The sequence below is a fragment of the Candoia aspera genome, chromosome 2 (assembly GCF_035149785.1).
Source record: "Candoia aspera isolate rCanAsp1 chromosome 2, rCanAsp1.hap2, whole genome shotgun sequence".
NCBI lineage: Eukaryota > Metazoa > Chordata > Lepidosauria > Squamata > Boidae > Candoia > Candoia aspera.
In genome coordinates, this window is record NC_086154.1 from 185,250,637 (window position 1) to 185,264,778 (window position 14,142).

Sequence of the window (14,142 nt, forward strand, 5' to 3'; positions counted from 1 at the left end):
GTGCCTTCTATCATGCCAGATGACAGTAGAGCAATGCCAATTTGATTCTAAACTAAGCTCTCCTTAGATTATAGTGAGGGCAGCATCTACTCAATGCCAAAGAAAAGTCTAAAATCTCTGCCAAGGAAACATGGAATCTGCATACATTTGCATATATCTGCACAGCTAGGTATTTTTTTGCTTCCAAGGTTCAGATTTCCCAAATAGCAAAAGAAAGTGTAAGGAAGAAGACTGAACACTTAGTCCATGTGGCATAAAACAAGGGAAAAGGAATGAATTGAAGGAAGAGAATGGAAAGGGATTCATTTAAATTTCTACCCAGCTTAGGCCATTAGGTACTAAGTCAGGATTGATTCATTAATGCCTACAATTTAAATGGATTTTGGAAATGTAAAACCTGAAAGCCACCTCTAAATGGGCTTTTATACCCAAACATTCTTTCTGTCAATTGCCTTAATGGTCAGGATACACCCCTAAATATTCAAGGCCCATGAAGTTTTAAATGTTTTTCAACATCAGTGTTCCATACATTTTCAGTCTTTTCCCAAATTCCCAGCCTTTTTGTTCAACACCTGGAGTTCTAGCCTTTCGCTCAGCAGACCTAAATAAGTTTCCTTTCATCCATACTTTATATCCAATCTCCAGCTGTTAAATTAACACAATAGTTCCTCCAGATAAAGGAGCAGTGTGAGACAGCTGCTCCTGCAGCTCAGACTGTATTATAAGCACATGTCTGTTCTAACAACAGGCTCCAGAGCTGGTAGGCTCAACTCAAACCTTGCACAGTTACCAATGAAAGCTTCAAAAGTGCATTTTATTAATGAACAAGTAAAGGAATGGTCTCCTGTCAACATTGGCTGACTCCATGATGCCACTATTGCCCATTGATTTACCTTAAATGCTCCAAATATTCAGTGGTCTAGGTCTAAGATCTCACGGGCACTGCATAGTTATCCTTACTGTGTACTTCGCTTTTTCTGCTTAGATTTTTGCCATCGCAGCAAATACATAAACTACACACTGATCTATTTATTAAACAGACACAAAGCACATGGAAATATATTTATGAGCTGTATTTTAAGTTTTAAATGTATTCTTCCCTTAAATTAGGTTGCTACAAATGAGTCTGCAGGAAATACCATATATCTCTTTACATAGAGTAAGAAGAAAAAATTCAGTGCCAAAACACATTTTCCCATGTGCTCATGGCAAAAAAGACATCCTTCAGATCATATGGAATATATTTTTCCCTGTACAAATTATATTTCAGTTTAGAAAAAGGTAACGAATGAAGCAGTCCTACAGTTTTCTACATGCTGCATGGATTTCATAAACTCTTCCACAGATGTGGGAAAAAAGCAATGAAATCCGACATCACAAGACTGAGTGCCTGGGTTCTAGAGGGCATGACTGTAGTTACCCGCCTTTTGGAGCTGCTTTAAATCTCTATTATATTTATAGAAAGTATATATTACAAATGTAGCATGTCCTCCTTTGTACCATGCAATAGGCAAGATTATTTCACTGCACAGGTAGTATGAAAATATGTAATAGAGAGCTGTATAAGATATAGTTAATTATTCAACATACATGGCTGCTATAAATACATATGAATCTTGCTCATGTCTTATAAGATGCTCAGAAATAATACAGTATGCTAACTCTCTACTATCACTGTTTTCATCCTAATCTCATTATTATATCCAGCAGTATTCCCAAAGTAGCATGAACAACAAAAGTAAAATCATATAAACCACAATGCTAAAAAAAGAAAACACCGTGGCATACTATAGCACAGAACTACAAGAAACTTAAGTAATCTAAAAGTCTAAGGATACACCCCACCCCCCAGCATCCAAAACATGCCAAACTCTGCAGTAGGTGAACCTCTGTGGGGACAGAAATCCACAGCTAAAAACCTGGGTTTCATGATACCACACGTCTTATCTTTTCTCACAGCGAAATCCACAGAAAGGCCTCTAAGGAAATCTTCATACGGTACATGGGCAGATTCACAGATAACATGGGATCTGTAAAGTACCAAGCTATAAGAAGCTAATGTTTTTGGACTGATGAGGTGTGCTCTCTTAGGTCAGTCCTAATGTCAATGTTGAATTTATGCCAATTATAATTTTCAAATAGTCTTTACAGTAGCAGATCTATGGATAACACGTGAAGGAGCCCTCAGAAACTAAATGAAGATATCTGAAAGGGCAAAATTCATCACTTGTAAGACTATGACTATATATATATATATATATATATATATATATATATATATATATATATATATAAAAATAAAGAATTTCCTTTAAACAAGCATCTCATTCTAGTACAACAAAAAGCACGTACTTTTTTTACACTGGATAATCAAACTATGTATTTCTTCTATTTATACCCCATTCTTCCTTTAAAGTGCTCAGGGATATGTACATTGCCTACTTTTTTCTTCACAGAAACTTTAAAAAGTAAAGTTAGGATGAAAGTATGCAACTGGTCCAAGGTCAGGAAGGATTCACAACTAAGCTCTGTGATCCAATTCTAGCTCTATTAAGCCTGGGGCCTCATGACACTGGTGAATTTCAGCTCCCTATACTCTTCTCAATAGCCATGCTGTTTGGGTTACTGGATGTTGTGCCTCTGCATGTGGAGGAATATAATTCCTACCCTGATCTAAGTACGACATCACTCTGCACATCGAAATGCAAGCACTACAAGTAAACAAATGTACATACTTGTACTCAAGACTTGTGTCGAAGCAGCAATCTTCTAATGCAACCAGGGACTTCATCAACAGGAGATTCATTTGTTTGTCAGCTACATCACTAGGGGAATAAGAGTAACGATAATATACTTCTTCTCCTAATGATACATTTCCCTACATTTTAAGTCTTACTTAAGACTTATTTATTTCTGTGAGTGAAATTATTACAAGTTCCCTCATCTGATAGCCAACAGGCTAATATTATTAATATATTCTTCTCCATTCTGATACAATTTAACATTTTACATCCATGGGTCACAGAACTACACACACACACACATACAGAGTCATCTCCAAGAGCAGCACCCACAATCATATTAGAGCATGCCAGTGGGAGGTGTTGCTAACTTCTCTTTCTTCTCTTTGACTTCTGACATACATCTCTCTAATGAACAAAAGAGAAAGACAGAACTTCCTTATCCTTTGACTCCATTCTTTATGCAACAGAAGCTTTAAGGGAAAAAGGAAAGGAAAGGAATCTTAATGCATTTCCAGACAAACTGGCCTTTCCATCTTTCCATCCTTCTGATTCTAGTATAAAGTGTACTCAAGACTAATTCAGGCTGTTCTGAGTGGGTGCAAATCTATTCCCTTTCAACTCTTCCCACATGTACAGTACTGTAGTCTAAATGATCTGCACAAGGATCAGAGCTAAATAGCCAGAGAAAAGCTAAATCAGCCTGTTTTATTCTCTCTTTGTCTCTCTGTGTGTGTATTATCAGTTTCAAAGATAGCAACTTCCTTAAAATATAGGTTCCCTATCTCTGCTCACACTATCATTTGATCATGACCTGGAAGCTACATACCAAAACTGAAAGGGGCTTTCATACTGTGAATGTAACACATGAAGAGGCCTCAGACACCACTGCAATCCAGCAGAAAGAGAAAACAATCAGTTACGTGGCAGTGAAATAATGGAAGAAGGAAGAAGATGGGGGATCGAGGAAGTAATTCAAAATGAAAGCATCTTGCAGAATGCCTTGGGAATTGTGAAGTGCAGAAAGCTAAACATGTTGCTCTGCATAATCTGAATATCTAGCATGGGAGGAAGCAAAAGTTATTTGCACACCTGCTATATGATGGAATCCGTACCTGACTTTCTCTTCGCATAACCGTGAAATAAACATCCCCAATGCAAGGCTCATGTGGATTTGAACAGCCTGAGACTCATCTGCATTTGGTTTCCCAGGTAACATGGCAATCAGTAAATTCAGGACTTCCTCAACCCTTTCCTTGTAGGATACAATAAAAACCGGCACCAAGAGAGACAAAGAGGTTGCTGCACAGGAACGAGCAATAGCACTTGCGGTATTTTCACCAGAGTAGGATTTCTAGGACACAAAAGAAAAGCCCCAAAGATTCTTAGTTTTATCCTTTTTTCCACATATAAAAGTATTCAACACATTGCACACCAACCTAGGAAAGAGAAAGAAATATACAATAATGATTTTGACAGAGTGACTCTCCATACCTTTGCTTGTCTTTTATTTTGAAACACTGAAATCAGCAATGTGCATGCTTTACTTCAAGAAAATAAAAGCAAATCTATATTTTCCAAAAATATGTAAATGTAAATTAAAATTATTAATTAATTATATAACTTTACTGGAATTTCCTGAGAAGGCAGGGGAGGAGGAAGAGGGAATCAACATCCATAAAAGCATTATGTGAAAAAGGAAAGAGTATGTAATTGTTGCAGAAACTTCAAATGCCAAATGCAAGGGAACCAAAACACTTTAATAATTAATACTCATTTCAATGTGTTCGTTTGTTTTAAAATGTATGAACTCACCTGCCAGTTCCTAGGCACTAACAACAGTTTATTACAATTAAACATACACTCCCAGAGGGAGAAATATCCTGAGATCTTAAAACTCACTATCTACAATTAAGTGCCTTACTTTCAATGGGACTTACTTCTGAGTAGATATCTATAGGATTGATCATCAAAACACAAAATTATATCTTTCCATTCAAGGCAACATTACCATGGCTAAATTACATAGAGAAGCACACTTTGCATAATAAGAAAAAAGAAAACAACTGGAACAGCAGAACAGTGTGAAGTCAAGTGACATTTATTTCAAAGCAGTAAAATCAGTCACATTTGTAAAAATACAGAACCCATACAGTTTATAGGTGTATTTATAAAAATACAGGGGAACTTGGAGAAAAACAGTCATGCTGGGCATTTGGGAATTATGCCTTGGGAATTATTTCAAGCACTGAAATCAGACAAGTAACAATCAAATGAACCTGTTTGGGAACAACTCAAGATTTTTCATTTTAAAAATGCTTTTATTAACTGGATACAAAAAACAAATGTAAAGAAGAAAATAATACATAAAGTTATGGAAAGAAAATAAGACAAAAGAAAGCTTTAAAAAAAAAAAAGAAAAACATAGAACATAAGAGAATATATTCACAGATACATCTACATTCATAAATGTTCTACATAAGCATTTCAATGAAAGGTAGCCATATTTCATTATAATCACCCATACCTAATTTATGCTGATAAGCGATTTGTTTGTAAATTGCTAACATCAATTCTGCAGACTACTCAATAGTTGGGGCCATATTTTATCTTTCCAGCGCTTAAGAATAAGACTCTTAGCTACAAGCAAGAGAATCAACTTTCTTTGTTCAGATGTCAATTTCCATGCAACAGGAATACACTTCAAAAGAACATGAACATCTGAGATTATTAAATCTTGTCTCAAAGTTAATATATGTAACAGCTTCCTCCCAAAATGAAACTATTATAGGACACTATACAAACCTATGTTTAAATGAAACTCTCATTGCATCTCCATCAACATGATAGTTTACTCAATCCTTTTCTATATAATTGCAATGGAGTCCCAGTAAGTCTGAAATATTTTGTTGAGCAAGGTGCGATCTAAGATTTACTGAAATTTTCCCACTGTCTAGGCAAAATAGAAATTATTAATTCATTATTCTACTCAACCATTAAAATTCCTTTGTAAAAAGGAATTTTATAAAAAATAATTGTAACTTTTGTGTGTGTCACAGCTGATATTATTGCTTGTATTAGATTAGGTGTTTATAAAGTAAAAAATATTGCAGGTCCAACCTGAGGTGTCAACAGATGTTGCAGTTGTAAATACTACCACTGAGTACCAGGCAGTTAGTACTTGACTTTTGAAGTAGAAAACAAAAATTTCTCATGTTTATCTATTAATTGAGCCTAGCTTTAAATCCCAGCTTCCACCCCAATTTTCTGATCATGCTGAAAGTGATTATACTGGAATAGATGCAAGGGCTTCCCCTTCTGTTACTGTCATTCCTATCAGTTCCAAGACTATGTGGAAAGTCACAGCCTATGTTCAGAATGTACGCAGGGAGGTTTATTAAAAAGAATTACAGAAGCAGCAAAGAGGGGGAAAGACCAGGTGAGCAGAGCCAAAAGCAGGCAAACAAACTTCAATACTGCTTTTGCATGTATATCCACATGTCCATCCCATCTCCCACAAATCAGAACAATGAGATCCTGAAGAAAAACATCAGGTTGTGAAGCTATATGAATGTTCACCTCCTGTAAGACAAATGGTTTCTGCAATGCAGTGTTTTGGATCAGGGTCCCCTTGAGGGCTCATTCATTCTAAAGGAGCAGACTATTAATTAACTTACACCTAACCAGAGATACAGTATATTATTAAAACAATTCTCTCAATCCATTACGACACTGCAAATAACTGAAAATTTAACTAGCCTTTTCAGTTTCATTTGGCTGATGCTACATGTTGACTGACAACGGCACCTGGGTTTGGTTCTCCCTCTCACCTACATAACGAAATTGCCATGACACTGTCGCATCATAAATTTCCCTATCCCTTGTCCACATCCACCTGTAACAAGATAGTCTCTTTCACAGCAAGGGAGAAGCGATATCAAAGGTTCCAAAGAAAGGGGTGGAGATTAACATAGGGATACCATTTTCAGAGTGATAGCCTCAATGTTGCCAGCCATGTATAGTTTTCCTTAGAGTGTACTAACTTACAAAGTTGAAAGGCTGCATGCTGTTCATGCTTTGTTCCCAACCATGTTCAACTTTCCTAATATTGTTCCGCTCACCCCATTCATTCAGACTCCTCCCTACCTCACTGAAACTTCATTTTAAAATGGTCCTTATATTCCAAAGAGATACGTTTTTTCTGTCTATAACTGACCAGAAATGAGATACAACCATTTCATATTTTATTTCTTCAGCAGTTACAGACCAGTAGCCACTATTTATGACAAAGATGGGCTATCCTTCAGTGGTCTGGGGCCTCAGATTGGAAGATAAGGATCCCAGTCAGCATGGAGCTGACATGGTGATATCACAAAAGTTGAGTGTGCTAGGCTTTTGAGGAGATTGGGGGCCTGGCGCTTTTCTGGCGGCATAAAATTTAAAAGAAGGCTATATATATCTCTGTAGGTTTTTTCTTCCCCATATTTGGAAAATGGGTGTTTGTTTTCAAGAGTGTGATCTCAGGAGGCAACAAAAAGGAAGTGGGAGAGGCTGGGAACTATATGTACAATAGGAAATGCCCATTTCTGATATTGCTTCTTGATGCCTCTGACAGATCTATACTGCAGGCATATCTAAAATTATAGAATGAGGAGAATAGAATCCATATATAATTTCAAATGTAAGGTTATTCTGAGTGCCCAGAGGAACACAGTAAAATCCAAATCTATTCCTTTCCTCAGTATAATAAAGTACAGTTATAATAATGATTCTTTGTAAAATCTACTTTGACCTACCTGATAAAACCAAGGGAAGATTCGACCCTTGGGGCAATAGTGACTGTCTACAATGCTGAGGAGGGTATCGATCACCATGGAAATCCAGTGTTTTGTCAGAAGAAAGTCTGGCTCAGTCTGCAGACAACAAAAGCACTGAAAGTTATCTAAGAATCCAAATACAAAGACATATCCAACTACATGAACTATTTTGCATGTAGTTTAAGGATATAGTTCATACTAAAGCAGAAGTTGCCAAGCTCATGTGCTACTTTATGCATTGCCCAACTATAGAACAACACTAGACATCATTATCAAAAAACACTCCTGAGTTAGTATGCATGAGTATGTGCATGTATGCACAAAAATGGAATGACTTATTTTTAAAAAATGTAAACACAAAAGATACTATTCAAAAAGAATTAGAGTGCAATCCTAATTTTATTAACCTAAGAAGTATGTTCACTGATGTCAAAGGAATTTAGGAATGCAACTTTAAATAAGCAAAATGCATAGATTTTTATCATTGTCCTTCTTTTCGTTTGTGTTCTCATGGTCATTAACTATTCAGGTTTCCAGTGATATTTTAAGCAATTGAATTTAAAACTCATATATCTGATTGTACCTTAGACCAGAAATAACATAGTAGGAACTTCATGGTCAGGTATTAATGTTTAGGTGTATTTGCTTTACGCTTAAAATCAAGTCATTTTAACTCACATCAAATTGTTCTTCAGTGTCCGAAGAAAGTTCTTTTTCATGTTTTGCAACAACAACTGCAAGGCCTGTTAATGCTAGAAGGCAATTCCCTTTAACCACTGGGCTTTCCCTGTTGAAAATTATGTATCATTGTCAATGAAATAAGGGAAAAAATAAAGAAAGGAGGAAGGAGGTTAGGGAAAAGATATCAGGTTAGGAAATAGAAGGTTGATTTTAGTTATTTAAAATACTCTCCATAAACTATAATAGAGTTACAAATACGTATTGGTTTTGGAAGAATGAATTAAATTGTGGATTAAACCATTTAAGAAAGATTTGTACTTCTTTGCATGAAAGAAATGTCTTCCAGCATCAATATTCCTAAAAGCAAAAACTGCACGCAAGAGATGATGGATGGAAGGACCAGGGTTCAGAAAAAAAAAACCACTCCTTTCTTCCCACACCAGGGCCTTGATTCAGATTAGGCTATCCATGCCTACTTGTTCTGAAATGCTATTCATAAGTTTATTAATTGAACAAAGGGTGTCCAATTAATGGCTCCAGTAATGTTTAGTATCTGTTATGTTAAATTCCCATAATAAAGATAACAGGGAAATCACTATTACTTCATTTTTGCCTAGATAACCAATGATAGGAATGAAAATATTAATTTTTGTGTGTAAAAGACAAAGTCTATGAAAACAACTTTGTTTTGCAGTTCATCCTGGTGACGTATGATGGGACAATGTTTTTGGTAAGATTCTATTTTAAACAACCTTCAATCAGATAGTGCTTCTTAAGGCAAGCTTTTCATGGAAGGGACATAATAATATATTTTTTAAGTAGACTGTCCCACTGTTATAGTAGTAGTAGTAGTAATAAAAATAATAATAATAATATCACAGCTTATATTTAGTAAGAAATAATGATCTTACTTGGAAGCCCCTTTGATTGCATCAGTTAGCATATCTCTAACCCTGTTAAAAGAAAGAAACAAGAAACTGAAGAATATTTTATGGAATTAGTTATAACTATGAGGGAAAAAAACATATTTATCAGTGAGTTTCCCTAAAGGGTCTGAGTAGGGTAGCAAGCAAAACGTGGGGGAGGCTAGAGATGGAAGAACAGTAATTGGTTGTAAAATCATCCCACAATTGAGGTCCTGCTCCAGGCAATCTCTAAGGAATGGATGTGCACTCCTGGCTGTGTGTGCGTCAACTGAAATTCTGTTGCTGTATTGCTCAAATGCTGGGCTGGTAAATGTAGTCTTCTATAAGAGTAGTTACCCACCAAACACAGATCCGTTTGGATTCCTAAAGTATTTATTGAATAGAATGAAAACAGTAGATTAAGACTTATAACTTTTGCAGAGATAAGGAAACCTATTTAAAGACTGCAGATTTCTTGGAGGTTCTGAATAGTCCAGCCACTAGAACTGGTTAATCTGTTGAAGCGTTGATGGATTTGCAGAATAAGGAGATAGCTGACATGTAGACTCCTAAGCAGCCTCTCTCACTGGTTTACTTCAGATTATTTAAATATTATGTATTATATAAATAAAAACCATACTAAGTAGATTGTTTCAACCACATTTTGCTCAATAAGCCACAGAGGCTACAACCAAATTCAAAATAAACTCTACTTCATTAAAATGTTCCTCACATAATGCTCTGTTCATAATAAGCATAAACCAATCCCCACTAACAAGCATATGCTCATTTTAATTATCTTCTGCACTCATCTCTACGGAGAGACAGATTAATGTAAATAACAATGTTCACCATAATCAAAACTTCTCAGTTATTATAGTGCTTACAGTGCTAGTGCAATATATCAAGCAGCTACAGAACACCCATAGTTCAACAATAAGGTGTGGTCTTCCTTGATGCTGGATAGTTGGGCTTTATCGTAAGATAAACTTCAGGTCCCAAACTGAAACCTGAAAATCGTGGTCTACATATGTACCAATTTTCAGCTTCACAACGGAATTCTTAGTTTTATCCTATTTCACGTTTAGGGGGCACATTTTACATTTCCTTGGAAATAATCTACTAAATGTGATGTCTTGGGTTACATCTTTACCAAAATTTAGATTGCTATGTAGCAAGGAAACAGCCTAATAATGTTTAATAAATATTAAACTTTATATATTTAAGATACATATATTTCTATATTGCAATCACAACCAGGCAAGTTTTACACTGAATCCACACATCCAGATATACTGTACATAAGAAACTGAAGCATAGTCATTGATATTGCAATGAAGTCATGCATTTAAATGCTAAGTGCTTTTCCAAATGCATCAAATTACTGAACACTCAGGAAGAGATTTCTGAATGATGCAAACAACTTGTTTTCAAACGTGCTGCCAATTCTGTCATCAAAATTCTTCAGATGACATACAGAAAAGAAGAGCTACTGATAAAATAAACAATTCTTCGTGTTAACACCTTGTCTTTGCCATCTCTCTGCAAGATCATATCCGGCTTTCATCATTAACACCTATAAAGTTAGGAAACTTGCAACTTTGAATCCTTGGAAGTATCTTCCTTGTTCTTTTCCCCATCACCCCACCACCATTCTGGGTGACAAGGAATAGATAGATAGTCGTTGCCTTACCAGAGCCAGGCTGTAAATTGCTTGTATTGCACTTGTTCTAGTTTTTCTTTTCCATGCTTTAACTGCATCTCCAATTCAGCTTGCCTTCCCTGTACCATCACAACAAAAATCAGCAGGGGTACTTAGACAGGTAGTAACCCAGAGATTTCTACAGGAAACACTTACATAACAGATGTAACCTTTCCCCTGAGCACTGTTCCACAATTAAGGCCAATTGCCCCTCATGAGCCTTTTCAGCGTAATAAACTATGTGTTAAGTGATAGAATCTGAAATTTTAGTTTTGAAGAATGAAGATACATATATTTAACAGGCCTAGATATTCTCATTAGTTTCATTAATGATTGCCATCCTTTGGAGGAGAGATCTCTAAAACTTACATGCATTTAGACATTTCTGTATACATGTACATTGGAATTTGGGAAAAGTTGCTCAGTGCTATATTACTAAACAACTATAGCATTCAGCTTAAATGTCTTGTTGATATTTGTCACAATAGTGTTCAGGTGATGTGGTTCTAAAATTTATAAGAAAGTTTCTGAAGTTCACATTTTAGGAAAATGGAAAGAGACTATTTCTTGGAAGATTCTGTAAGTTCTGCTATGATCTAAAGCAGTGTTTCTCAACTCTGACAAATTGAAGATGTGTGGACTTCAACTCCCAGAATTTCCCAGCCAGCAAAGAATTCTGAGAGTTGAAGGCTATACTTCAAGTTGCCAAGGCTGAGAAACACTGATCTAAAGATTTTTAAAAAATATTCACAGTACTGAATCTTTGTGGGGAAGTATATGAAAGTAAACTTCCCATTATTTGTCACATTTAACTGGTATGTGCATAAATATCATTTTTAGTAACGTGGATTATAAAAATGAGAACTTGCTTCACAAACTTATGTTGAAGCAAGAGTTTCTTGATTAATCGATATGAGCAATTATTTCTTCATGCGAATGATATTCAGAGGTTACCCTAATCTTCTGAAATGATGAATATGTATCCATATAATACAATCAATACTACTTTGGAGGATTTGTAAACACAAATTTAACAGCAATTCAGCCATGTACTACCAGAACCTAACAGATAGCTTGTTCATTCAGCCCTAGTTAAGTGAAAAGTTAAATGTGGATTCAAAAAGAATTAAATGAATTGTGCCTAATCATGTTTAACAACCCCAGATTGGGGTGAGAAAGGAATTAGGCTAGAATTTACAACTAAAAGTATAGATTCTACTCTCTGGTTCTCTACCTATGCTGCAATATCAGTCTTATTAAATAATTAAATATTAGAATGATTCCAAAACAAGCTTTTTTTTAAAAAAAATGTTGTTCTCTCTTGGTACAGTAATTGTTTTATGGACTATGATTTCAATTCATAATGATCCTATAAACTGAGTCCTATGAAATTATTTCAATTTTATATGTTGTAACGACATATAATTTTTTCATGCTTTACTGTCCACATTACTGTAGCATGGCAATATTCAGGTTTTTGTAAAGATTTTTGAAAAACGAATTCATAGATATTTTAATAGGCGTTTATAACAGGTCAGATTTTAAGGAGACACTTTATATGCAACTTTTCCTAATTTTAAACTTAAACTTCTCAAGAGCCATTTTTAAAAAATGCTCATTGCCTTATTCTGGTTCCCAAATATTTACACATCTATGATGCAGGATTTTAAAATGGAAATTCCTTTGATGTAAGTTATTTTTTTTAAAAAGTAACTAATCTTAGAAAGTTGAATGATAGTGGACTTTTTGCAGTGCTATCAACAAATATGCTAGCAGAATTCAGTGAAATTATTGGATATTCCTAGTAGACACAGAATTCTATTCAGTGTCACATAATCATACTTCATTTACTTCAACTAGACTTCCTCTTGCCCTTCCTCAGCACTACATTGTTTGTACATAAAGCAAATCTGTTCCAGATCTCCCCAAAATGATCTAGAGTAGATAACAGACAGTGAAAATCTGTTCCATTAGTGATTGCACATCTACTCACAGTGAGTGTTGGATACAACCCTGTATTAGTTGCCTTAAATTCCATTGAAATCAATGGGATTTAAGCGAAAATTAGTGTTGATCTAACCCTAACCCATAGCACTGAAATGGGAATCCATTTGTCAGGTTCTTTGGTGACCTGACATGAACAGATACCTTTCATTAAATTTACACGCTGAAAATTAATGCTATTCCTTCATCTTAGGTCCATAGTGTGGTGTATTGTGCTAATAAAAACAACTTTATTTATTTACTTGGGCTTATATATCATTCCAATCCAGAGGGTATCTGTCAAAATCCCTACCCTATTTTAACTTTAATTTTTATAACACTATTTAGAGATGAGCCAAATCTTCCAGATCTCATTGGACAGGCAAAAACACTTGCAGGTAGGTAGTCCCAAATATACCAGATCCTGAGCCTTGTAGGGTATATGGGTGTTACATGACTGCTGGGTCATTTTGTAAAAGCAAAACACAAAATCTTATTCTCAAAATTAGAAAGATATCATAGACATTTATCCTCATAATAGGTCATATCTTAAGGAGACATTTTATACCCCTCTTTCCCTAGTGTTAAATTTAGACTTCTCAAGATCCCAAAGTGACTGAAAACCCTGAATGCACCAGGCATGCTTGCTTACTTATATATTTATGCAAAAAGTTTACCCCACTATGCAAGAAAACACAAGTCTATCCATTGATATATACACTAATATCGCATACTTGTAAAATTGCGTGGTATGCTCTCTCCATAAATCCAGCCCAGGAATGAGGCAGCAACAAAGAGTGATGCCATTCTGAAGGCTGAATGTTAACCTGCATGTCAAACAAAAGAGAATGAACTGAACAAAAATATGCAGCCACAGAGTAACACACACATACTCAAATTTACATTGGATCGCTGCTATCATCAGATATTTTTCTTCTTTGTATCAAATACCAATTTTGAAGGTTTTATAAATAAAAACACTCATACTTTTATAGTTCCTTCTGATTATTTGGTTTTACAGATTTTTCCATACACAGAGGTTGTAATTCAAATGACAATACAACTTGTCCTGAAAGCCTTATTTAGTCTTATCAGATGGGAAATTGTTTTTCATTCTTTCACTAAATATTATGGAGTTACTAAGAGAATAAATATACAAACTATTGCACTGTAAGAGGACTTTCAAATGCAGTTTGTGTGGCAAAATAGACATCTTGCTGAAGATTTAGTAAAAAATCTGAGGTACATACAAGGACTTGTAAACAAGTAAATCTGTTTTTTAAATCCACACTACACTAAATTGCTAATAAGTT

The 14,142-nt window shown here is 35.2% G+C and overlaps 1 protein-coding gene across 2 annotated transcripts in view; it reads right to left on the reverse strand.

Moving 5' to 3' along the window:
* FOCAD (focadhesin) overlaps positions 1-14,142 on the reverse strand; it is a 153,567-nt gene that overhangs the window by 33,378 nt on the left and 106,047 nt on the right. For both annotated transcript variants that reach the window (XM_063295015.1, XM_063295016.1), the window contains 7 exons: positions 13,564-13,656; positions 10,838-10,926; positions 9,151-9,192; positions 8,237-8,345; positions 7,538-7,654; positions 3,857-4,095; positions 2,736-2,825 (listed from right to left, as the gene is read on the reverse strand). In XM_063295015.1, coding sequence (XP_063151085.1) covers positions 2,736-2,825; positions 3,857-4,095; positions 7,538-7,654; positions 8,237-8,345; positions 9,151-9,192; positions 10,838-10,926; positions 13,564-13,656 — 779 coding nt within the window. The remainder of the gene's footprint in view (positions 1-2,735; positions 2,826-3,856; positions 4,096-7,537; positions 7,655-8,236; positions 8,346-9,150; positions 9,193-10,837; positions 10,927-13,563; positions 13,657-14,142) is intronic.